This window comes from Pipistrellus hanaki (genome assembly GCF_964339955.1).
Source record: "Pipistrellus hanaki genome assembly, chromosome: 2".
In the NCBI taxonomy this organism is placed as follows: domain Eukaryota; kingdom Metazoa; phylum Chordata; class Mammalia; order Chiroptera; family Vespertilionidae; genus Pipistrellus; species Pipistrellus hanaki.
In genome coordinates, this window is record NC_140504.1 from 4,577,819 (window position 1) to 4,602,205 (window position 24,387).

At 47.1% G+C, this 24,387-nt stretch overlaps 1 protein-coding gene across 1 annotated transcript in view; it reads right to left on the reverse strand.

Moving 5' to 3' along the window:
* Positions 1 to 24,387, reverse strand: part of DSCAM (DS cell adhesion molecule) — a 392,588-nt gene that overhangs the window by 93,259 nt on the left and 274,942 nt on the right. Inside the window, exons 12-15 of the mRNA XM_084873582.1 lie at positions 11,817 to 12,013; positions 10,668 to 10,764; positions 9,966 to 10,094; positions 7,721 to 7,888 (exon numbers count right to left, since the gene is read on the reverse strand). Of these exons, the coding sequence (XP_084729708.1) occupies positions 7,721 to 7,888; positions 9,966 to 10,094; positions 10,668 to 10,764; positions 11,817 to 12,013 (591 nt within the window). The remainder of the gene's footprint in view (positions 1 to 7,720; positions 7,889 to 9,965; positions 10,095 to 10,667; positions 10,765 to 11,816; positions 12,014 to 24,387) is intronic.

Consider the following 24,387-nt stretch of genomic DNA (forward strand, 5'->3'; position numbering starts at 1 on the left):
CCTTCTCCCTTCCTCTCTCTGAAATCAACAAAAGCATGATTAAAAAATCATAAATGGAACCATCATAAGTCAGAGACTGTCTGTAGTTGCTAAGTTGATGGGCATTTTACTCTTTCTTCCTGAGTTCAAATTCAGACTTACCACTTAGTAGATGTGGGAGATTTGTTTTGTTTGTTTGTTTGTTTTGCTTTGCTTTTGCAAGCAGGTTACATAACCTCTCTGTGCCTCAGTCCCCTTCTCTATATAACGGGACAATAAAATTTATATCATAATGTTCTGTAAACAACCTAAGACACATGTTGGAGCTGTGGCCAATATAATTAGGAATATTTTTTTGGCACTGCATTTTCCATTCTAAGTTTCTAAAATATTGTAATAAAAACTTTATATTAAAAATTAGTCTGCTTTCCCAATTTTAGCCTTTCCTTACAGCGCCTGAGTTGTAATTTTTTTCATGGGCCTCATCTCATTGAAAAGAAACAATTTCTGTAAAATTAGAGTCCAAGGAAGATTGAATTTCTAACGCTGAAAGTACTGAAGATCAGCAATTATGTATCCATTTATTTAACGAAATTGGAAAGCTGTATTGACCTTGACATTTAAGAATTAATATACATGTTTTTGAAGGGCAACTCTAATATATATAGTATAATCTCCTTTTTTTAAAACAAAACAAAACAGAATAGTTAGCTCTTCCCTGAGGGAGGAAGAAGGCTAGAAATAAGAATTAATAATGAATGTGATTTTCCAAAATAAATTATCTGCATTTCTACAGAAGCCCAAACTGTTCAATCAGTAAAACAGTCATAGGTGAAGACAAAACGTACAGTTCCTAATGTTTTTACCAGGCAAGCCGACTTTTACCAATTCTGTATGGCTGGAACTACAGTGAAGGCAGACGGTTGGGCACTGCTGGACCCACAGGTCTCCCCTCTTGCTTCCTCTTGGGTCACTCAGGCTGGCTCTGCCTTTCTCCCCGCTGAGCCTGCTCCTCAGCTTCCTGCTTTCCTGACTCTCTTTGTGGCTCTCAGTGGATGGTCCTCTCTCTCACTTCCAACCAGTGACACTAAGACTCAGCCTCAGCACTCCCCTCTGACCTCCAAATATTCTCTCCTGGCTTCACCTGGAATCTTGGTGAAAAGCCAATCATTTCACTGGCTGAACGACTCCGGTGGGAATCACCCCCTGATGCCCATCTCTGATTGGGGAATTAAGCTATTGAGGTTTTGCTATGTGCAAGGCCCTAAACTAAGCAAGGGCTGGTGTGCAAACATGGATAAGAAATGGACTGAGGGACAACTGCCGATGCCATAACCACATGCTGCTCTCTGCCAGAGTGGTGCGGTCCAGGGGGATGCTCTTTGTTCGGTAAAGGAGGCCAAGACTGTTCAGTAAAAATCAAAATAAAACCAAGAAGAATAGACACCTGTAAGAGCAAAGGATAACTTCATTTAAATAATGATTTATCAAATAAATGGCTAAGTTATTTACTCCAGTATTCAATGAGCCCCTATTATAAGGTTCTAAGTGTCTGGGATATAGCAGCGAACAAAACAAGCAGCTATTCCTACCCTTGTGAAAGGAAGGAGATAGATCATAAACCAAATAAATCAATACATTGTATGGTGTGTTTGATGGTAATAGATGCTATCTTTAAAAAGCAACGTGTTAACAGAGGGAGGGATTAAAGGTGACAGAGTGGGCTGTGGGTTGAACTTTGAATGAGGAAAAAGGTCAGGGTAGGACTCATTGAAAGGATGTTATTTGAGCAAAGACTTGAAGGAGGTATAGAAGAAAGGGGAAGAACACTCCAAATATTCCAGAATATTCCAGAATATACCAGAACATTCCAGGAGAGCTGGTGGGAGTACACTCAGCATGAATGAGGAACATGGAGGAGGCCAGTGATTGAATTTCCAGTGGAATCTGGGGCAAGGACAATGGAAGCAGACTGCTGAAGGCTGGGGTCAGGGTGCCCCTGGATCTCAGTGGGTGGACCCTGTGCATCAGACTTTCTCCTTAAAGAGCCCAATGATGCCACCCTGGGCTGATGTGCACTTGTATATCTGTGGCAGCACCTCTTACTCCTTCAGTAAGGCATCTTACTCCTTAAGCCCCATCATGTCCTCTCAGTGCACTGGCAACTCCTCCTCTGTACAGGGCTGCCTCTCTGAAATGCGATGAAAATGGTGCCAAGGCCTTCACTTAGGGCCAGATCCAATGCCAACCCAACGGCTCCACGTGGTGACCCTTCCATAATCCCTACCTTCCATTCTCTGAGGCGTCTGAAAATTCAGTGTTTTTTTAAGGAGCTCCCGCCTAATTGAACGTCCACGTTCTAAAGACAGACTCATAATGAAAATGACCAAGGGGTGAGCCACCCCAAACTCAGTCCCAGCACTTAGCGGCAGGTGGCCAGGGCACGGCTGCTAATGGGCGAGCCGGCCTGGGTGAGGGTCAGCTGTGGATGTGACAGGCTGGTCTCTGCCAAAGACACAGGGCAGCGTCTGTGAGCCTCCACTCCATTAGGAGCTGGCCTCATTAACACGGGGCAGAGTCTCTGCTTTAGCATCAGCTTCTCCCCTTTGGGGGCTCAGGGCTGTGGAGGGGAGTTGGGAGGAGTATGTTGGAGAGATGACCTCTGCCTCCTAGCTGTGCCTGGAGGTCAAGTGCAGTAGAGCACTGATCCTGCATTTGTGAAATTTCCCGTAAAAACACTCGGTGTTGCTGCATGAAACAGGCCATTTCCAGCGGGAGGCAGGAATGCCAGGGACACGGGGATGATTCTCTCTGCACTGGGCTTCGCAATGGGTGCTACAGCAGGAATCTGGGACCCAAATGCCCACTTGGCAAGGTGACATTAGGGATCTGCTCGCCTTTTCTGTGTGGGGAAGGCCGTGAGTATTTAGGCTTTGTGAGCCCCATGTGGTCTCATCTGGTTCTTCGTCCTCTTCTCTTTAAAATGCAAAAGCTGCCCTGGCTGGTTTCACTCAGTGGATAGAGCATCGACCTGCAGATTGAAGGGTCCTGGGTTTGATTCTGGTCAAGACACATGCCTGGGTTCTGGGCTCGATCCCCAGTGGGGGGTGTGCAGGAGGCAGCCGATCAATGATTCTCTTTCGTTACTGATGTTTCTCTCTCTCTCTCCCTCTTTGAAATCAATACAAATAAAAAATATAAAATTCAAAAGCGATTCTTAGCTCTAGAATTGTAAGTGGACTTTGGTACATGGGCTCTAGTCTGAGACCCCTTAAATGAAAGAAGGGTGGGGCTGATGGTTAATTGGGGTGCAGGGCCTGTCTAAGGGGGAACCACTCTATCCTCAGCTGCAGCTGATTCTCACCACACAGGCACTCAAGGGAAGTTCAAAGTTTAAATTTTGACCTGAAGTCTCCAGATTTTAAAAACTGGCACCTCGTAGTAAAGACCTACAAGCAAGGGGCAGAAGCAACCCAAACACACCTCAGGCCTGCCGCCGTGTGAGCTGAGGGCACAGGGCCCCTGGGACACGCTCCGGGGTCAGGACAGGTGGTGTCTCGGCCACAGGCCCAGATGCTTCTCATGGCCCAGGTGGGAGCTCCAGTGAGTGGGCCTTCTTCCTTCTCCCACCTTCCTCATCTCCCCCTTCAGCCTTACCCTTCACCTTTCTCTAATTTTCTTTCTTTATGAGGTCCTTCAACATTTCAGTCCTTCACCATATACTTTTTTTTCAACACACACACACACACACACACACACACACACACACACACACTGCTCATTACTATTCTTCTTCTAAGACCATTCTGTGAGGCATGTTTGTGATGATTCCTCCTACATCTACTGAGCAGTCTCCCTGCTGGATAGCACAGAGCACCTTGAGTCACGACCACATAGCTCAGAGGCCATTGCCATGGAGATCCCCACTCGGTGCTGGGGGGAAGGTGGTGGGTGGCAACAGTGCCACCTAGGGAGCTGGGAGAAGGTATCACACTGGAGGCCTCCTTGATCTCAAGGAAGAGTACTGACAGGAAGACACCAAGGCCTTCCAGACTGGGACAGAGCACGCATGCAGAGGGGGACGGGAAGGGCAGGCTGCCGCTGACGACCATGGGAGTCCGCGTAGCTGTGAAAAGTAATATGGTAGAGCAGGGGAAAGCAGACCTACCACCTCCCAGACTCATTTCTCCATCCAGGGAGGCAGTGAGAGTGTCAGGGGCTACAGACTTGGGCACTATATTATCATAAAAATGAGTAGGTTTCCAGAAGCTTTCACCCAATGAATTTCATTTCTTGAGTGATGGCTACTTTTTTTTATTATTTATTAATTTATTTTTTTAGGGAAAGGGAGCCGTTTGGATGAGGAATGGTCATCTCCACACCTTTGGGCTTCCCTGCCAGAAGTGGCAGTAGCCACCAGTGGCCTCTGTGGCAATCCTAGTGAGGGTGTGGTTCCTCAGGGAGTGGGGTGGTTGTAGTGAAGGTGTGCTTGGTCAGGTAGTGAGGTGGTTGTAGTGAGGGTGTGTATGGTCAGGAGTGGGGTGGTTGTAGTGAGGGTGTGCTTCCTCAGGGAGTGGGGTGGTTGTAGCGAAGGTGTGCTTGGTCAGGTAGTGAGGTGGTTGTAGTGAGGGTGTGTATGGTCAGGAGTGGGGTAGTTGTAGTAAGGGTGTGTATGGTCAGGGAATGGGATGGTTGTAGTGAGGGTGTGTATGGTCAGGGAATGGGGTAGTTGTAGTGAGGGTGTGTATGGTCAGGGAATGGGATGGTTGTAGTGAGGGTGTGTATGGTCAGGGAATGGGATGGTTGTAGTGAGGGTGTGTATGGTCAGGGTGGTTGTAGTGAGGGTGGGCTTGGTCAGGGAGTGGGGTGGTTGTAGCAAAGGTGTGCTTGGTCAGGTAGTGAGGTGGTTGTAGTGAGGGTGTGTATGGTCAGGAGTGGGGTAGTTGTAGTGAGGGTGTGTATGGTCAGGGAATGGGATGGTTGTAGTGAGGGTGTGTATGGTCAGGGAATGGGATGGTTGTAGTGAGGGTGTGTATGGTCAGGGAATGGGGTAGTTGTAGTGAGGGTGTGTATGGTCAGGGAATGGGATGGTTGTAGTGAGGGTGTGTATGGTCAGGGAATGGGATGGTTGTAGTGAGGGTGTGTATGGTCAGGGTGGTTGTAGTGAGGGTGGGCTTGGTCAGGGAGTGGGGTGGTTGCAGTGAAGGTGTGCTTGGTCAGGGAGTGAGGTGGTTGTAGTGAGGGTATGTATGGTCAGGGTGGTTGTAGTGACGGTGTGCTTGGTCAGGTAGTGAGATGGTTGTAGTGAGGGTGTGTATGGTCAGGAGTGGGGTGGTTGTAATGAGGGTGTGCTTGGTCAGGGAGTAGGGTGGTTGTAGTGAGGGTGTGTATGGTCAGGAGTGGGGTGGTTGTAGTGAGGGTGTGCTTCCTCAGGGAGTGGGGTGGTTGTAGTGAGGGTGTGCTTGGTCAGGTAGTGGGGTAGTTGTCCTCTGTTCCATGTGAGTCATATGAAGTAAAATGACTTTTTGTTTCAGTCACGCAAACCTAGGCACCCAGACAAAGGCAGACTCTGCTTTGGAGCTTTGCTAAAGCCTGCTCCTCCTGTTACATCCTCCCTCAGCTCACCTGCCGGGAAAGGAGTGAGGCTGGCAGAGGGCACCTGGTCAACCACAAGGTCGCTCCAGAAGCCGAGCAGGCAGCTCTGAGCCTGCCTGCCACAGAGATCCAGGGAGCTGCCTGCAGACCGCTGACCGGGCGGCTGATCACCTGGCCTCCCAGCTCAGAGAGGAACGCTGCCATGGCAACTGCCAGCTGCAGCCCAGGTCACCAGGGAAACGAAATAAAAAGCAACAACAACAGCCTTCATAATGGCTAATGGCGATCCGGAAAGCCGCCCCCCACAGCACCACCAGCAACAGCCAGCTACCTTGAGAAGGCCCTGGAGCTGGGCAGTGAGAAAAGGGTGAAGAGGGAGGGGAGCGGGGAGCACTGCATTGTGTTGTGTTTGGGGAGGGGGGCAGCTCATTGTCCCTAAATATCCGGCCCAATGAGATTCCAGGAAGTCAGTGCGCTGCTTACATAAATATTTAAATAAGGTTCCATTTTTGCGGGAACATGCAGATACTCCTTTCCCATTTATTTCTGAGAAATGGAAAATACTTTAAAGCTTGGCATTTTGTCCATTTATCCAATGTCCATGGTAAGGAAGAGGAAAGCATCATGATGTCCATTTTGCAGGTACCAAGTATCAGAAATGGCTCATCCTCAGACACGGAAGCACAAAGCTACACTCCCCCCTCATCCCAAACCCCAGCCTTAAAAACAATTTCCAAGCGCCATTATGTCAACCACAGGGTTGAGAAAAGAGTCTCATCACTGTTCAGAAAGAACCGTATATTTTAACCCATTTCCTTAAGGATCAAGAGTTAAATTTTGCATTTGTTCTGATCCAGAAATCCTACTTCTTGCTATTTAAACTAAGAAAACAATCTTGAAAATAGCAGAAGATATACCACAAGGATGCTCATCACAGTGGTGTTCATAATAAGGAAAACCAGAAAACGACTGGCATGCCTAACAATATGGAATTGGTAAAAAAAAAAAAAAAAAAAAACATGCTGAAGTACCATTACAAATTGTAGAAAGGTACTTAAGAGATATGTAAGCACGATGTCTATTTGCAATGCCATAAATGAGAGCAACAGAGAAGGAGGTGGTTGGAAGGAAGTCAAGGACAACCCTGAAAGATAATCCTCCTGTTGGACTCCTGATCATGTGGGGATGATCGTCTTAACCTTGGTGATGGAGAAGTAGGGATCTGAGATTAAGCTTCCAACTTCCCCACAGCAGTAGGCAGTGGCTGATTAGCTCTGATTATTGGCGGGAGAAGGAAAACTAGCTTTGGGGGCTAGACTCTGCTTGCTTACCTCTCCTTCCCCCAGAACACTCAAGGGCAGCTTGCTTCCACCTCTCCTTCTAGGAGTTAGACTGTAATCAGCATTCATGACCACTACCTAGCTGCTCAGTCCTGTACAAATCACTTAATTTCACCCCCTGGTAGCCATGCGTAGGCCACAGTGTTGGAGGGTGTATGTATACCTGCATGGGCATGCATGCCTGTGTGGGTGATGAAACAGTTACAGAATTTTCTTAGCAGGTGGTACCAACCTGTGCATAGATAGCTCTAGGTGGTAGGATCATGGAACCTGCTCTGCCTTCTTCAACATGCTATGTCTATCTTCGAAGTTTTCAAAACTGAATATGAAATACTTTGTAGTAGGAAAAAACCCTAAAAACGTTTATCATAGAAACACTGACATTTCTGGCCAATGAAATAACCTGTGCTACCATCTCCCCAGCTGCCCACACAGAGGATATCCTTCCCATTTCCTAGGTAAGCCTTCCTCTCTCACCTGGACAGCACAGGGACTTGGGCAAGATATACATACACTCATGGGTCTCCTGTCCATCTGGATCCCATATAGCCAAACAAAGGAGGTGTAACAACGGCAAGGTTCTTTAACTAGATGGCTAGTGTCATCTGTCTTTCTTTTAAGTCTTGGGTAGGAGAACCTTGACCAAAGCCCTATTTGATGGGCAGTGCCTCTCAAGTAGGAGGCAGAGCACTGCTTGTGCTTAGGTGGGGCGTGGAGCTATCGAAAGCTCTCATCAAAGGTCTGATCCTGCATTAACCACCTGAGCCCCAGAGCCAGCCCCCTGGCCTCCAGCCAGCCACACGCACCTGCCTCGTCTGCGGTGATGGACAGCTCGTTGCTGGGCTCACTCTTGCCAATCCGGTTCTTGGCGTACATGCGGATGCTGTAGGTGGAGGAAGGGTGGATATCAATGATGGTGGCCGAGTTCAGCTGAGGGGAAACATCTTTGGTTCTCTGAGCAGAATCCCAGGAGTCTTTTAGGTTTTGTTTTTCAAAAAAGAAGAGATAGAGACGTGAGTTTTTTTCCCTCTGCCTTGGAAAGTTCACAAGTAGGAATTAAAAACAAAGTAAATAAAACAAGAAAGAAAGAAAAGTCACAACTCAAAGTGAAATTCTCAATGCATTGCCCCCAGTGTTTTGGTGGGAGGGCCATCGGAGAAGCAGGGGGTGGGACACTAGCATACACTCACTGACTACATTGAGGGGGACAAGGGTGTGGGCACCTGAGCTCAGGGACCCCCAGGCAACACACCAGGTCTGTGGGTGGAGATCATGGAGGGGAGATGACGTGGCAGAAGGTCATGTAGTGGAATAGGCTCTCATTGGGCAAGGTAGCAAAAGGAATTAGGGTTTGAACTCCCCTCCACCAAAAAGAAAAGGTATTTGGAAACCAGCACAATCTTCAGCCAAGGAGGTCCCTTCTCATCCCAATGAGGAGTGGTAAAAACAAAATGCATATAAAAAATTAATCTCAGTCTCCAGTATAAACGCTTCTTACCAAATATATTTCTTAATTCTAATTTGAAATCATTTACTCTCAGCTCCTTTATTGCAGAAATTATTTTTGAACCACAGCTAATATTAAAGTTAGCACATGCCTAGTTTGAAGGGTTACCATCGAATAGGTAACAATATGTACCTGCTGATGTTAGGGCTTCAACCAATCAGGAGAATGTGAATAAATGGTTCTTATTTCAGACACAGTTTGGGCAGGTGCACACTGGGGGTAAGTGATCAAGAGATGATGTTGGTTGTAGAGAACAGAACCCCCGGAGAGGAAGGACGGAGAGGGTGCTCACACACTCCTACTCCCCTGGGTCTTGTGTGGTGCTCATCACACTTTTGGGATTTCACTGGGAGTCTGTGCTCCCTGATGGATGTTAAGCCCCATGCGGGCAGAGACTAGGCTTGCCATGATCAATGCCATCTCCTCAGTGCTCACACAGAGCCTGAGAGATAATATGGCAAGTTTAATAGATGAGCAAATCAATAGCAAATTACATAGAACTCTGAGTCCCGGGAATGATCCCACACTCTTTTCCACACTGACCTCCAAATAGAAATGAACAACTAATATTCCAGCTAAAAGAAAAAAGTGTCATTGGGTCAAGAGGATTGAAGGTGGAAGACCATGATGTAAGAAGAGAAGACGTTGCAAAAAATACATGGAAGGTGACTTAATAGAGGACTTACGAGGGGGAGAGACATTAATATAAATGAAATGGCACAGAAACACGAGCCCTTGTCCCAAGGAGAGGCAGCCAGACCTCCTGGAGAAGACATCAAGGACAAGAGAGAGGAAGCCCGGACAGTGCAAGACGCAGAGGAAGTGGCTAACCACGCAGGCGGCTCAGACTCTGCTCCTCAGGGCCCCCATCTCCTGGCCTCACTGGCCCTGTCACATCTCCTGGTGCCCCTGTGCCTCCTCTCAAGAGGCCCCGTGGACATCACCTCACCCCCAGGACTCCAGATGCCTCACTGGGATGAACGAAATGAGTAGGCCTGTGCTTCCCATCAATCTGGATACTTATTTCAAGTCCCAGTGCCCCTTCTAAAAGCACGGTTCTTGGGCTCTCGTGGCCATGGCGGGGTAATCACAGTGCCCACCAAGGGAAAAGCAAGGCTGGCGGGTGGCATCTGAGAACCCTGTTCACCCCGCACATACAGATGGCGCTCTGATTTCTCATCTCTTTTGTGAGACGATAGGAGTCCGCATGGGAAGTGCAGGGCAGCCCAGAGACCACCGGAATCACGACGGTGGCCAGGAGGCAGCAACTGCCCGCACGCTGATCGCTGCCAAGAATGCCAGTGGCCTTCGCAATGCAGGACTGAGGCTCAGAGAGAAAAGTGGTGGAGCTGCGCCCAGGAGGGCACCGGACATGAAAACTCCACCATGGGGGGACCTCACCCGGAAAAGAGACACACTGGGGCAGGGAGCCCTCTGAGTTCCCACGAGTCCAGGTTGGCTCTCACAGTGAGACCCAGGAAAAAGGGGGACCACACAAGGCCGTTCTGAAGTGGACATGAAGCCGGAGGAAACCAAGGACTTACCTGATTTATTTTTGCATTCGATATCGTAGCCCGTGATGGGGCTGTTGCCGTCGAACCCCATGGTCCACCTGAGGGTGATTGTGCGCGCCTTCACGTCTTTGATCTCGATTTCGGGGGGGTCCGGCGGCTCTGTCAAGCAACAGGACACAGGCACCCCGTGAGCTCAGACCTGAGGGCGGGGGGCGCTGCTGCCTGTGGCTCCCGGAAGCTCTGTCAGCACCCCACGCTGGAGGATGCTTTTTCCCAGAGAGCATTCTTCTCTCCCTACCCTCATTTTGGGGAGAAGAAGTGTCCCTGTCCCCAGACTGCCCATCGTCAGAGCATGCACAGAGCCGGGCCAAACCTGGAGGATTTAAATGCTGCTCTTCTAGTTTGGAATCTACAACTCAAACGCTATTTTGAGTTAAATGTCAAATGTTAAACTTGTCTCTTCATTCAGTTCGTCCGGGGTGAGAAGTCCTAAATGGAGCAGAGAAGGCACTGGCTGTTGGATCACATGATCCAGGTTCTTTAAGGACTCAGTTTCCTGTTGGGGCTGCACCCTGACATACTCAGGGGCTCTGCAAATACTGAATCCGCATAGTCAACCTCCCCGGGGAGCTAGGTGCTTCACAGCAAGCTGCGCCCACACAGGTACTTGCACCTGGGATGCACCCACTGTCCCTGAGCAGCCCTGTGCTGCCCTCTGCTGTCTCTGCCTACCTTGCACTGTGAGCTGGATTATTCCCCGGTCCTCCCCGTAGGAATTGATAGCGTGGCAGGAAAAGAAGCCAGAATCTTCTCTCACCGTCGGCAAAATCTGAGTGTAAAGCAGAAAGAAACCCACCTTATCCAGTAACATAGAGTGAGGGTTTGGGCTGCAAAAATCTCTCCATGCCCACCCTCCTCCCACCTCCAGCACACGTATGCAAACGCATACACACACACACAAGCACAGGTCTGGCAGCAAATCATTTCAGCACAATTGCCATGGCAAAGACCGATGGCTTTCATGTACATGAGCAATGCCAGTTGCCGGCTCCTTAAATTGGATGCCTACTCTATGTAGAATGTCATGGTCAAGTTGATAGATATTCCATGTATACTCCCCTTACCCCCTCATCCCCACAACCTGCCTTTAAAGCACCCACAGGAGCGCTGCATAGGGAGACAGGTCTGTGAATGCTGCAATAGAGCCTCAGGCTGCAAGACCCTCATCAGGGGTTCGCTCCAGGAGGGACTGCAGGGCCAGACCAGGGAGTGAATCCACACCCAAGTTTCAGACACTCATTCTTCCCCTTGTGTGCGCTAGCATCACCTCCCCCTGGGCTCAAAGCATCACTCAGTTAGCTACCAATGTGCACACAATATGAGACCAGCACAGCTCTTTCTAGCGTTTGTGATTGTAGTTGAAGGACAGGGTTTTGTTACGTTGGGTTTTACCACAGAAGCAAAATATTTCTCCTTACACTATTTTATACCCACGCCCATCCAAGTTCTGTTTTTATGGGACGTTAAAACCTGCGACAGCATGGTTTTAACATCCCATTCCTCCAGGATGAACTGCCTTGAAGGAACTCTAGTTTTCAGGGTTTTTTTGTTTTGTTTGTTTTTGTTTTTTAAAATTACAGTTGGGTTCCCTGCTGTGTTTGTAATAATTTTACTCTCACTAATACTGAGGAGAAAGCACGGTTTTTGCAGCTCCTCGCTAATCTCTCTGGATGAAGGGGAGGGAAATGGTGCTTCATGAGAAAGCTCCACAAGCTTGCTCGATGCTTGTTTATCCCCCACACGCACCCACACGTGTGGAAAGACAGGCCCATTCAGCCGGTGAGCTTAGATTCTGACCTGCGGGGCGTGCCGTGCTCTTACCTGCAGAGTGGAGATCACCTCTTCGCCCACCTCCTTGGTGGACACCAGGTAGCGGGCCATCTCGGGGTTGATGATGCGGTCCTCCTTCTCCCAGCGGACGATGATGGGCTTCTCCCCGTGGGCCGTGCAGCTCATTTCCTTCTTCTGCCCCTGAGTGGCCAGGGTGGTGTTGGGATAGGATGTGATCATGGCAGGAACTGAAAACCCAAAGGGAAACGACTTATTCGGCCCCGAGGGGGTCTCCATGTCCCCGTAACACTCAGCTAAGTCATTTTCCAAGAGACATTCCTCCAAAATAAAACCTACTCATGAAACCGCTGAGCAAGAATGGGGATGAAAATAGAGGGAGGTGGCAGAAAAATGAAATGTGACCCAGGGAGCCCTAAGCAACATTGCCTTCACGCACAGGGGATGGCTCTCTCTTCCAATCCCATGAGGGCAGACGTGGGTCACAGGCATGGCCCATTCCCCTAGGGCACTTAGGAAAAAGACGATACTTGACAATTGGCATGGATAACTTGGTGAGCTTACCAAGACAATAACTAACTTTATTCCTAACAGTAAACCTACACATATGAACAGTGCATCTCTGCACCTTTGCACAGGTAACTCAGCAATGACAGATGTGTGCATTGATTTTTCAACACGAGGCTCCAGAGAGAATGAAAATTTTATCAATAACTGATATTAAAGATTAGTTCTAAAATATACTCTCCTGTTTTAATGGCTCCATCAATAAAACAAAACTGATTCGAACAGATTTTTATTTTTATCTCCGTCTCCAGCTCTGCTGAAAATATCGCTGAGAAAGAAACAAAAGGGAAGACCAAGCACCCTGACTAGACAACCTGCCTGTCCCAACCATCTGCTCAATCCTTCATTGTGCAGAGAAGAAAGAGGAAACCAGAGAAGAGCAATGAGCGTCAAAGGCCCAGATACAAGAGTCAACCAGGATCTGACTTTAATGACCCATCATAAATAATGGCCCCAATGCCTGATGCCCAGGACTTCCCCTGTTTGAGCAGGAAGGTCCTGCATCCCTAGAAGTGCCTCAACCCCTCCAACTGGTCAGAACAGAAGTGGAAGAGAGGGACCCAGAACAAGGCAACTAGGCTGTCCCAGCACCCAAGCAGGCCAACAGAAGCAGGGACACTTGAGTGTCCAGCTAGAGGGTCAGGGAGAGAGATGTTCTGACACATGAACATTTTAAATGCTTCTTCAGCTACTTGTTTTTATATCCCCCCAGCATTTGACTATGAAATATCTCAAACACACAGAACGCTGGGCAGCCATATACCCACTGCCTGGCTTCCGCATCACACATTTCATACATAGACCTGAATGGAAGTGATCTTCAATGTAATCTCATCAGCCTATCAAAATTCATTGGACACATCACTATCATTATTCTATGTAACACAGATGTAGGGGAGAACACGAACCAGTGAATGCCTGGAAGATCAAGCACTGAGATGGGGGCCTTTTTCCCAGAGCCTGTTTTTTGGGGTGCAGGCGTGCTGTCATGCTGCAAGCTGGACTCTGGCTGGGGGCCTGGAGTCTTGGGCTAGAGCAGTGCCCCTGTCACACAAGTCACAGCAGAAGAAGAGGCAAGAAAAGGTACTGGGAGCCAGTAGTGGCGCTCCAACCTCATCCCACCCAGGGACATAGGGCTAAGAATGGGCAAGACCATTGAATGCCTTGGGGCTCAGTTTTCTCATCTGACACCTAGGAGAGCTGAGGCAGGCTCAGGAATGGATTAACTTAAAGCTATCCAATGGATCCAGTCTCAAATGGATTGTAACAACACAACTGGGTGAGCCCCGAGCCTTCCCCTCTGTACTTTTCCTCTCCTTTCCCTTTTCCTTCCTAATCCCCACTTTCTTCACCCCCTCTTTCCTTCCCTATTTTTACCTCTCTCCCTCTGTCTCTCTCACACACAATTCCATCCATCCCAACAACAGCGAACTTTGATGGATGCTGACTGTGTGCCAGGAGCCTTTCCCCACATTATGCATGTATTTAATCCAAATGACAACCCCATGGGATAGTAATTCTGGCCATAGAAATGACCCAAGACATAGTTATAAGCAGCATTTTAAATAGCATCAGATGACAAATTATGCTACCAATATGGGTGAGATGCATAGAAACAGCATTCCTAGCAGATCCATTGCATCTAAATTAATATTAACAGATGTCTATGCACACGGTCCAAGAGAACAAGACATCAAACAACTGCTTTGAAGGGGGGATAATTAAGACTAAAATGCAAAAGAATTTGAGTTCCTTTCACTTGACATCTTATCCCTCTCCTCCTTGTTTTATAAATAAAGAAACAGAGAACTGGAGGGTTTGAAACTGGCTAAAGGAGAACCTCTTCCCTCTATGTACCTCTCCAACCCTTGGACCAATGCTCTACTTCATTTAGTTAGATTTAAAAAATATATATTTTATTAATTTTTCAAAGAGGAAGAGAGAATGATAGAGAATTAGAAACATGAGAAAGAAACATCGATCAGCTGCCTCTTGCACACTCCCTACTGGGGATGTGCCCGCAACCAAGGTACATGCCCTTGACCAGAATCGAACCTGGGACCTTTCAGTCTGTAGGCCGACGCTCTATCCACTGAGCCACACCGGTTTTGGCTAGTTAGATTTTTAAAACATCTACGTCACCACAAGAGGAATGCAGTAAAGCTAGTCCCTTCACTCCCTCTGATGACGACTCCTCCCTTTGTCCTCCAGGGTCTGGGGCACTAGTGGTCTAGCCTAACCCACACGTAGTAAATAATACACGTGCTCCTGTACCCTTTAAACTTTCAGATCACTTTTACATACATGATCTCAGAGCAGCATGTGTGTTCTCAGAGAGAAGGGAACTTTTAGTCATAACTAGAATAGGGTCGAGGAGCTGAGCTGTTCACCTAAAGCCTTGCAAGTTGTACATGGAAAATCTAGAGGACACACAGGTCTTCTGAATCCAAGCACAAAGCACCCTTGACTGCCCCTAGAGAAAGCCCAAGGCAGGTCCACGGGGTCCAGGGCCTCTGGCTGCAGGGGCGTGGGGCAGGTGGGGCCTCCGTGGAAGCCCCTCTCTCGGGGGCTGAGCCCATTCAGGGAGAGCCTCCACATGGCCTTGACATTCCGTTTCCTCAGCTGTGGGACCCAGAGTGGAGGGACAGCGTGGGAAAGGGCGCCTTTGAAGTTCTAAATCTGAAGCTGGCTTCTTTCTTCTGAGGCCTCCATTTCCACGTGTCACAATGATGGATGTTTTCTATAATGTCCTGCTCCCTCGGGCGTGGGGCTGGGTCAGTGCGGACCTTCTAGGCACCCAGGACCTGACCTGAGACTTGGCGTGCACATATGTGGGTCCTACAGCGGCCGGGGCTCCCACCAGGTGACCACCACTCCCTGGAGTTTGGAGGATGGCCTCAGGGCTCCCAGAGTCACCCCCAAAAGTTCTGTGGTGTTGCTGCCTCTGGGCAGTGAGGGCTGCCACCACGAAGCCCAACCTGATCTTCCAACACCTGCCCTCCCCCTCCCCCCCCCTACCCCCAGGTCCCTGTGGGTGAGAAACCACAGTGATGCTGGGTGGATGTGGAGAAGTGGAGGCCCGGGTGCAGAAGAGCGGGCAGCAGAGCACCCAGTCTGGGACGCAGGAGGTCACGGAGGTGAGGTGACACGAGGGTGAGGGCTCCAAGTCCCAAGTCATGCCCTACTGTCCCACTGGGCCTCACTTACAAAACACACATTAAAGACAAAATTATTACAAATTTCAAGATGGCACCTTAAGACCATTAAACCCCAAGTGCGGGCTCCTGGGAGCTGAGGGACCTACATACCCCAGACGCTGGCCCTGGTGAGCCCCAGCCTCCTCGGCAGCCGCCCCTGTCACTGGTGGAAAGGGCAGCCTGATGACTTGGGAGGGGGTAAAGAATCTGGGGGGGGCAGGTAAATATATATGCACACTAGTATTCTTGTTGATTTCAGAGATGAAGAAAAAAGGAGAGAGAGATAGAAACATCAATGATGAGAGAGAATCATTAATCAGCTCCCTCCTGCAGGCCTCCTACTGGGGGTGGAGCCCACAACCCAGGCCTGTGCCCTGACCGGGAATGGAACCCTGACCTCCTGGTTCATAGGTCAAGGCTCAACCACTGAGCCACGCCGGCTGAGCCCTTTTAAGCACTTTTAAGTGTGAATACAGTCCAGGGGCATTCGGTGCATCCACATGAGCCACCTTCACCCTCGTCCATCTCCAGAGCTTTTTCATCTTCCCCGACTCAAACTCTGCCCCCATTGAACACTGCCTCAGCCCCTGGCACCCACCATGCTCTAGGAATCTGACCACTGCAGGGCCTCGTGAAGGAGGAGTCACATGACATTTTGTCTTTTGGAGACTGGTTCATTGCACGTGGCACAATGCAGTCACGGTCCATCCATGTCACAGCGTGTGTCAGACAGAACTGTATTTTGTTTTAAGCCTGAATATATTCCATTGTGTGTAGAGGCAACATTCTGCTTATCCATCATCCAGCCATGACTCTGGGGCTGCCTCCACCTTGTGTTGACAGTGACTGAGGCTCCTGTGGTCACTGGTGTGCAGAGCTTTATCCTGACAATGTCTGCAGCGCTTCTTGAGTGCAATGGTTTGCAGGTCGGCGCCTGCTTCTGCTCAGGCCTTCACAGGCTTTTCTGCTCTGAGGTCCAGGCCTCTCAGCTGCATCTCCACTTCCTTCTCCCTGAGAACAAAGAGACCTGAAGCCCTCCTCCACCCCCATGTGGTGGGGGGGCCCACCGCGTGTGGGCAGAAGCACGGAGAGCGGGTCCCACCGCTGCAGAAGCAGACATTCCTCCTGTCCGCACGCTTATTGCTCCTGCGTGTGTCAGCGAGGGCGGCTGCCTCCCGGGCGGCTCTCATCCCCGGGAAGGAAACAGCTCTCCAGCCAGGAGTTAATCAGCTCTCCGCACACACGGCAACACCCCCTCCCTGGGTTACTCTGCTTACATAATGAAGCTCCTTTGATTATAACCATTCATCAAATATGCGTTTCCCGGCTACTGTGGGCTGCGTTTGCCGTTAAACTTTAACAAGATCGACAGCTTCTCCGCTGCCTGGCAGCCTGGCCGGGGCCTGGTGACATGATTAATGGTGTCACCGCACACTCGGAGCGCACTTAGGTTTCATATCATATCCACTCGGAGCTCCTTTCAAGTCACATTATTGGGAAAAAGTGGATTTGTTTTGCATGACAAGTATGAATGTGTACCCCCAAATATTAACAACAGTGCTCCCCTTCCAGTTCCTATAGATGCTGGCTTATTATTTCTTCCTTTCCCCCGCTTCTTGTCTGGTCAAGTACATAGATGCTATGTTTGCCTAATAATAAAACCTTTAAATAACTTGGTAGAAAAAAATAATAAGTAGACTTTGATTTCTTGTCATCACTGAAAGTAAAAAAAAAATTATGAGTATAAACTATATTAGGAAAAAATAGATGAGGTCCAGAATATTAATTAGAAAAAAATATTAATCAGTGATGTGTAGCCATCCCCCATGGTGACCCTTATTGGTCCTTGAATCCCGGTATGCAAACCATCCTTTTATTTTATTTTATTTTATTTTATTTTATTTTATTTTATTTTATTTTAATTGTCCATCTGGCATTGTTTCTTACTTTATTTTTTTATTTTTTAAAATATATTTTATTGAATTTTTTGCCCCCCTCCCTCCCTCCCATACATACCCTCCCTCCCCAGAGTTTTATGTCCATTGGTTGTACTTATATGCATGTATACAAGTCCTTCAGTTGATCTATTATCTCCCCCAGATCTCCCTCCCCTCCCCACTGTAAATTGACAGTCTGCTTTTTGCTTTACTGTCTCTATATCTATCTTTTGGTTCATCAGTTTATATTGTTCTTTATTATCCATAAATGAGTGAGGTCATGTGGTGTTTCTCTTTCATTGATTGGCTTATTTCACTCAGCATGATGCTCTCCAATTCCATCCAGGTTGCTGCAAATGATGAGAATTCCTTCTTTTTTATGGCAGCATAGTATTCCATTGTGTAGATGTACCATAGTTTTTGGATCCAATCATCTGCTGACGGGCACCTAGGCTTTTTCCAAATTCTGGCTATTGTAGATTGTGCTGCTATGAACATAGGGGTGCATATATCCTTTCTGATTGGTGTTTCTAGTTTCTTGGGATATATATTCCTAGGAGTGGGATTACTGGGTCAAATGGGAGTTCCATTTTCAGTTTTTTGAGGAAACTCCACACTGTTCTCCACAGTGGTTGCAGCAGTCTGCATCCCCACCAGCAGTGCACGAGGGTTCCTTTTTCTCCGCAACCTTGCCAACACTTGTCGGCAAACCATCCTTTTAGCAGCCTTCTACCTTTTACCAGAGTTGCTGGTCTTTGTGACCAACAGAATATGGAAGAAGTGGTGGGAGTCACCCTGAGATTAGATTATGAAAGGACTGTGGCCCCATCTTGGGCACCAGAATTCTGTCTTTCTCTCAGGTTGCCGGCTCCAGGGAAGCCTACCACCATATCACCAGGACACCCAGATGGCCAATGAGGAGAGCCATGAGGAATGCTAGTGCCTGGCCAACAGGCTGCAAAGATCCAAGGATGGTCAACCCAGCCCTCTGCCTTCTAAAGCAGTGGTTGCCGACCGGTGGTCCGCGGATCACTGGTGGTCTGTGAGATCCGAAAGGTGATGACCGCTGCTCTAAAGTATTCTGAGACACACCTGGTCTCACTCATATGTGGAATCTAATTCTCAAAATAAGCTGATGAACGGAGTGGATCCAGAGACATGGAAGCATGGAACAGGGTGCAGAATCTCAGAGGGAAGGCAAGTGCGGGTGGATGGGTGGGAGGTAATCAACCAAAGACCTTGTATGCATACATGCATAACCCATGGACACAGACAATAGGGTGATGAAGGCCCGGGACAGGGGTTGGGGCAAGGGCGGGCTGAAGGGGGTTAATGGGGGCGGGAGGGGACATTTGTAATACTTTCAACAATAAAGATTTATTTAAAGAAATAAAGTATTCTGATACAATTCTTGGAAGGCAAGCAGTTCCTGTGGAATCAGAACCAGCAACATCCAGTGGCTTGGACAACATAGTTAGGTCCAGAGCCATGTTCTAACTTTTGAGCAGGTATAGATGTCCAGCTGTTCAGCACAGAGAAGCAAAGGGAGAGAAGATGAACCACATCCCATGAATGGTCCTGGTGGCGACCCGTCTCACATTATGTGGATAGCAGCCCCCTGGCATTCAGGGCGGCGTCTCCTGGCACCTCCCTCTTTAGGGCATGCCAAGGCTTCTTCCACCTGAAGGTGCTTGTAAAGGTGGGCCAGTGCCCAGGACGCTGACCCCGCCATCCACACCGTCTTTTTAATTTCTGACATTTCGCCTTTTCTTGGAAGCCACTGTGAACACTTGGTCTTCATCCTGCGTCAGTATCTGCATCTGGCCACCGAGGACAGGGTCTCATGGGCTTACAGCCACTGCGTATGTCCTTCTGCTAATTTGGTCATCGGGGTTTGGTGGTAAAATTTGGTTTATTTAATTGGGTCATCATTTTCTCCTGCATATCTTTATCATTTGCCAGCTTCAAGTCCTTTTAAAGACACCTGGTATAATAATGATGATGATAATTATAGCTAACATGTATTAACTCCTATGCTGAAAGTTTTTGGAGCTTTTCATCTTTACAGCGACCCTAGGAGGTAGGTGCAATATTACCCTGGTTTTAGGAGGGCAGGTATTGAGTGAGGCACAGGCAAACTGCATTTCTCAGTGAAGGTCACAGAGGAGAATGCTGGCAGCCTATGTCTGCTTTCCCATCTAGATGCGCATCCATAAACAGCCGAGATTAGTCTTGCCTGGATTTGAACTGTCTAGATAACAATCTTATCCTGTCTTCATTGTTTTATGTCTTATTTCTTTCATACTCTGTGATATCTGTGTGACATCTACCACACACACACACACACACACACACACACACACACACACACATATTAGAAATATGATAATTAACCAGGACACAGTAACAGGTTGACTGGGCAGGAGGAAATTGTGTGCAGTGTTGAGGGTGGTGCAGCAGGGGCCCCCGTGTACTTGCACTGGGAAGGGCCTGATCAGCAGAGGCCACAGCTACTTCAAGGGCCAGAGAGGGAGGCAGGGTTGGACTGGCAGTGGCTATGGCTGCTGAGGAGCCCGGGGAGGAAGGCAGGGCTGGACCAGTGACTTGAGGGTGGGCAGTGCTGCCCAATTTTGAATCATGTGTGCAGGCAAGACCCAGAAAGGAAAACCAGAGCCAGTGCGAGGGCAATGGTGTCATAGAGATTTTACCGATGTAGATGTGATGTGGGGCTTTTAGAAAGCTTGAGCAATAAATAAAATATGTTTGAACGCAAATTTCACTTTTGTGGGTTTTAAATGAAATATTAATAGATTTGATAAATAATATAATGGCTGTAACTATCATGTTATCTAGAAAATTGACAGCATATGTTTAGAAAAAGGAAAAGGAGATTTTTTTAAAGTGCTAAATTCTGGTTACTTGGTATGAAAAGAATGGGGTGAGGGTCTGATTACTTTTCAAGAAGAGGGTTTTGAGTGTTGTTTTCAAAGGGATTATTGTCATGGATCTATACAAGGTTCTCTGTGTGTGTGTGTGTGTGTGTGTGTGTGTGCGCGCACACACGCATGTGTCCATGTGCATGTGTGTGCCTATATGCATGCATATGCTTTCTTCTATATGTGCACAGTGTGTGCCTATATGCATGAATATCCTTTCTTCTATATGGACACATGTGCATGTGTGCACATACATGTGCACGGATGCATAAATGACAATTCCTGAGCCACTATAACATTTGATTATTTTAAATTCTTTCTCCCAAATTTTATATGAAAGCCAAGACGATGTGCATTTTAATAATATTTATTAGCATATAAACGTACTGTTCTTTCTTTCTTTTCTTTTCTTTTTAAAAAAGGGTTGTCTTTCAGAAAGAAAACAATTCGAAGTGCCCAGATGGTCTCCTGCCCTCCTTTATGGGTTTGCTAAGCCAGGAGGGTAGAGAGAGGCCATGGAGATATAAAATAGCAGCAAGGATTTTGCAGAGACAAAAACACCTCTCCTGAAAAACAAGCAATGGCTCAGCCCAGCCTCTGGGGAGCCGGATCCAGCTGCCTTTGCTTCTGAATTCAAGGCGAGGGGAAGTTCTCCTCACGCACTGAACTGGAAGATTAATGACCCCAGAGGAGGGAGATCTGTCCTAGCTCAGGAGCAAATATGCCAGAACATAAGTGCATGCACACACACACACACACACACACACACCTGCACACCAGCATGCCTGTGTGTACAACACACACACTAGCATGCATACATACTTACCCTAGCATACCTGCATACACACACTAGCACACTTGCACACTCACTCACACACACACACACACACACACATCAGCATTACTGCACACATACGCATGAGGGTAAACTCAGGAGACCCTCACTTGGAGGTATTTTCAGTATAACTGCTGGCAGGCGGCACTCTGGCTTGTGGCGGTTGATAAATCTTCCCAGGCAGAGGTGGCAGGAGAGGGGCTCCTGGCAAACAGCACTCTAACCAGGAGATATTTTATGACCCAGCGGCTCTGGGGGGTTTAGATCTCAGAGGCTTGTGAAGCAGCAAGTGGCACAGTCCCTCTCCAGGAGGCGAGCAGGCACTAATTGAGGCACTGACAGCTCTAATTGAAGCAGAAACCCACTAGGAAGACTCAGCCCTGATGAAATGAGCGGTGCCATGCAGTGCACATGGGGTGTTCCTGGTTCTCACTGAGCACGCTTCCACAAGGGACACAGAAAAGATCTGGCACAGCATCATATGGAAAGCATCTTCATCATGGAAACTCCAGCGCACTGCCTCTATAGGAGACTTTTACCAAATATTCAAAGAGGAGCTAACAACCAGCCTCCTCAGACCACTCCCAAAACCCAAGACGAAGGAACACTCCAAGCTTCTCCTATAGGCCAGCATTATCCTAATCCCAAAAACAGATAAAGACACTACAAAGAAAAAGCTTTACAGGCCAATATCCCTGATGAACATAGATGCTAAAATCCTCAACTAAATATATATATAACAGATCCAGCAATCCTATCTAATAAAAGAGAAACATGCAAATTGACCATATCTCCACTACGCCCACCAGCCAATCAGGAGCACATATGCAAATTAACCCAACCAAGATGGTGGTTAATTTGCATATCCAGGTGCAGAGTGTAGACTGAAGACAGTGTAGAAGGAAGCCAAGCTCTGCAGAAGGAAATGAAACTGCAGAGAAGCAAACAAGCAAGCAGGCTGGCGGAGAAGGGAGGGAAGCAGGAGGAGCGGTGGAGACTGCCGCAGGAAGCCCTATTGCAGGGGGCCTCTAGTATATTAAAAAGATCATACACCACAATCAAGTGGGATTTATTCCAGGGATGCAAGGCTGGTACAATATTTGCAAATCCATAAATGTGATACATCACATAAACAAAAATCACATGATCATAGCATTAGATGCAGAAAAAGCATTCAACAAAATCCAACACTCCTTCTTGATAAAAACTCTCAGCAAAGTGGGAATAGAGGAATCATACCTCAATATGGTAAAGGCCATATATGATAAACCTACAGCCAACATCATACTCAACAGACAAAAACTAAAACCATTTCCCCTAAAAACTGGAACAAGACAGAATTGTCCACTTTCAACACTTTTATTCAACATACTACTGGAAGTCCTAGCCACAGCAATCAGACAAGAAGAAGACATAAAAGACATCCAAACTAGAAAAGAGGTGATAAAACTGTCATTATTCACAGGTGACATGATATTATACATAGAAAACCCTAAAGACTCCACCAAAAAAACTACTGGAATTAATAAAGGACTTTGGCACTGTAGCAGGATACAAAATTAATACCCAGAACTTGCTGGCATTTTTATACACAAATAATGAACTCTCAGAAAGAGAAGCTAAAAAAAGAATCCCATTTACTATTGCAACAAAAAATGAAGATATTTAGGAATAAACTTACCAGGGAGGTGAAAGACCTCTAACTGGAAAACTAAAGCACATTAAGAAAAAGAGAAGAGAATATAAACAAGTGGAAGGTTATACGATGCTGATAGATTAGTAGAATTAACATCATTAAAATGTTCATACCACCAAAAGCAATATATAAGTTCAATGCAATCCCTATTAAAATACCAACATTATACCTCACATATCTAGAACAAACACTCCAAAAATTTATATGGAGCCCAAAAGAATCCCAGATAGCCACAGCAATCCTGAGAAAGAAGAACAAAGTTGGAAGGATCAGAAGACCAAATATCAAGTCAAGATATACTACAAAGCCACTTTACTAAAAACAGCTTGGGATAAGAACAGACATACAGATCAATGGAATAGAACAGAGAATCCAGAAATTAACCTAAGCCATTATGCTCAATTAATCTTCCATAAAAGAAGCAGGACAGTAGAGTAAAGACAGTCTTTTCCATAAATGGCTTTGGAATCATTGGACAGCTACATGTACAAAAATGAAACTAATCTAGCAACTTACACAATACATAAGGATAAACTAAAAATGGATAAAATATTTCAATGTAAGTGGTGAAACCATAAAAATACTTGAAGAAAACATAGGCTGCAAACTATCAGACATCTCATGTAGCAACATTTTCACTGACACAATGCCTAGCGCAAGAGAAACAAAGGAAAAATATACAAATGGGACTACATCAAAATAAATAGCTTCTGCACAGCAAAAGAAATCAGCGCCAAAATGAAAAGGAAACCCACTGTATGGGAGAACATGTTTTCCACTGTGGAAGTCACTGTGGAGTTTCCTCAAAAAAATAAAAAAAATGGAACTGCAACTTGACCCAGTGATCCCACTTCTAGGAATATATCCTTAGAAGCCTGAAATTCCAATCAGAGAGAACATATGCACCCCTAAGTTCATAGTAGTAATTACAATAGCTAAGATCTGGAAACAGCCCAAGTGGCCATCAGGAGATGAGTGGATAAAAAATTTACATTTACACCAGGGAATACTATGCAGCAGACTAAAAGAAGGATCTCTTACTCTTTGAGGCAGCATGGAGGGACCTGGAGAGTATTATGCTAAGCAAAATAAGCCAGTTAGAGAAAGACAGGTATCACATGATCTCACTCATATGTGAAATCTAATGAACAAAATAAACTGATGAACAAAATGGATCCAGAGACCTAGAAGCATGGAACAGACTGTAGAATCTCAGCGGGAAGGTGGGAGTGAGAAGAGACCAACCAAAGAACTTGTATACATATATATACATAACCCATGAACACAAGACAATAGTGTGGTGAAGGCCTGGGAAAAGCTAGAGGGGGTCAATGGGAAAAAACGGGAAGACGAATGTAATACTTCTAACAACAAAGATTTAACACACACACACACACACACACACACACACACACACACACACACATCCCAAACAG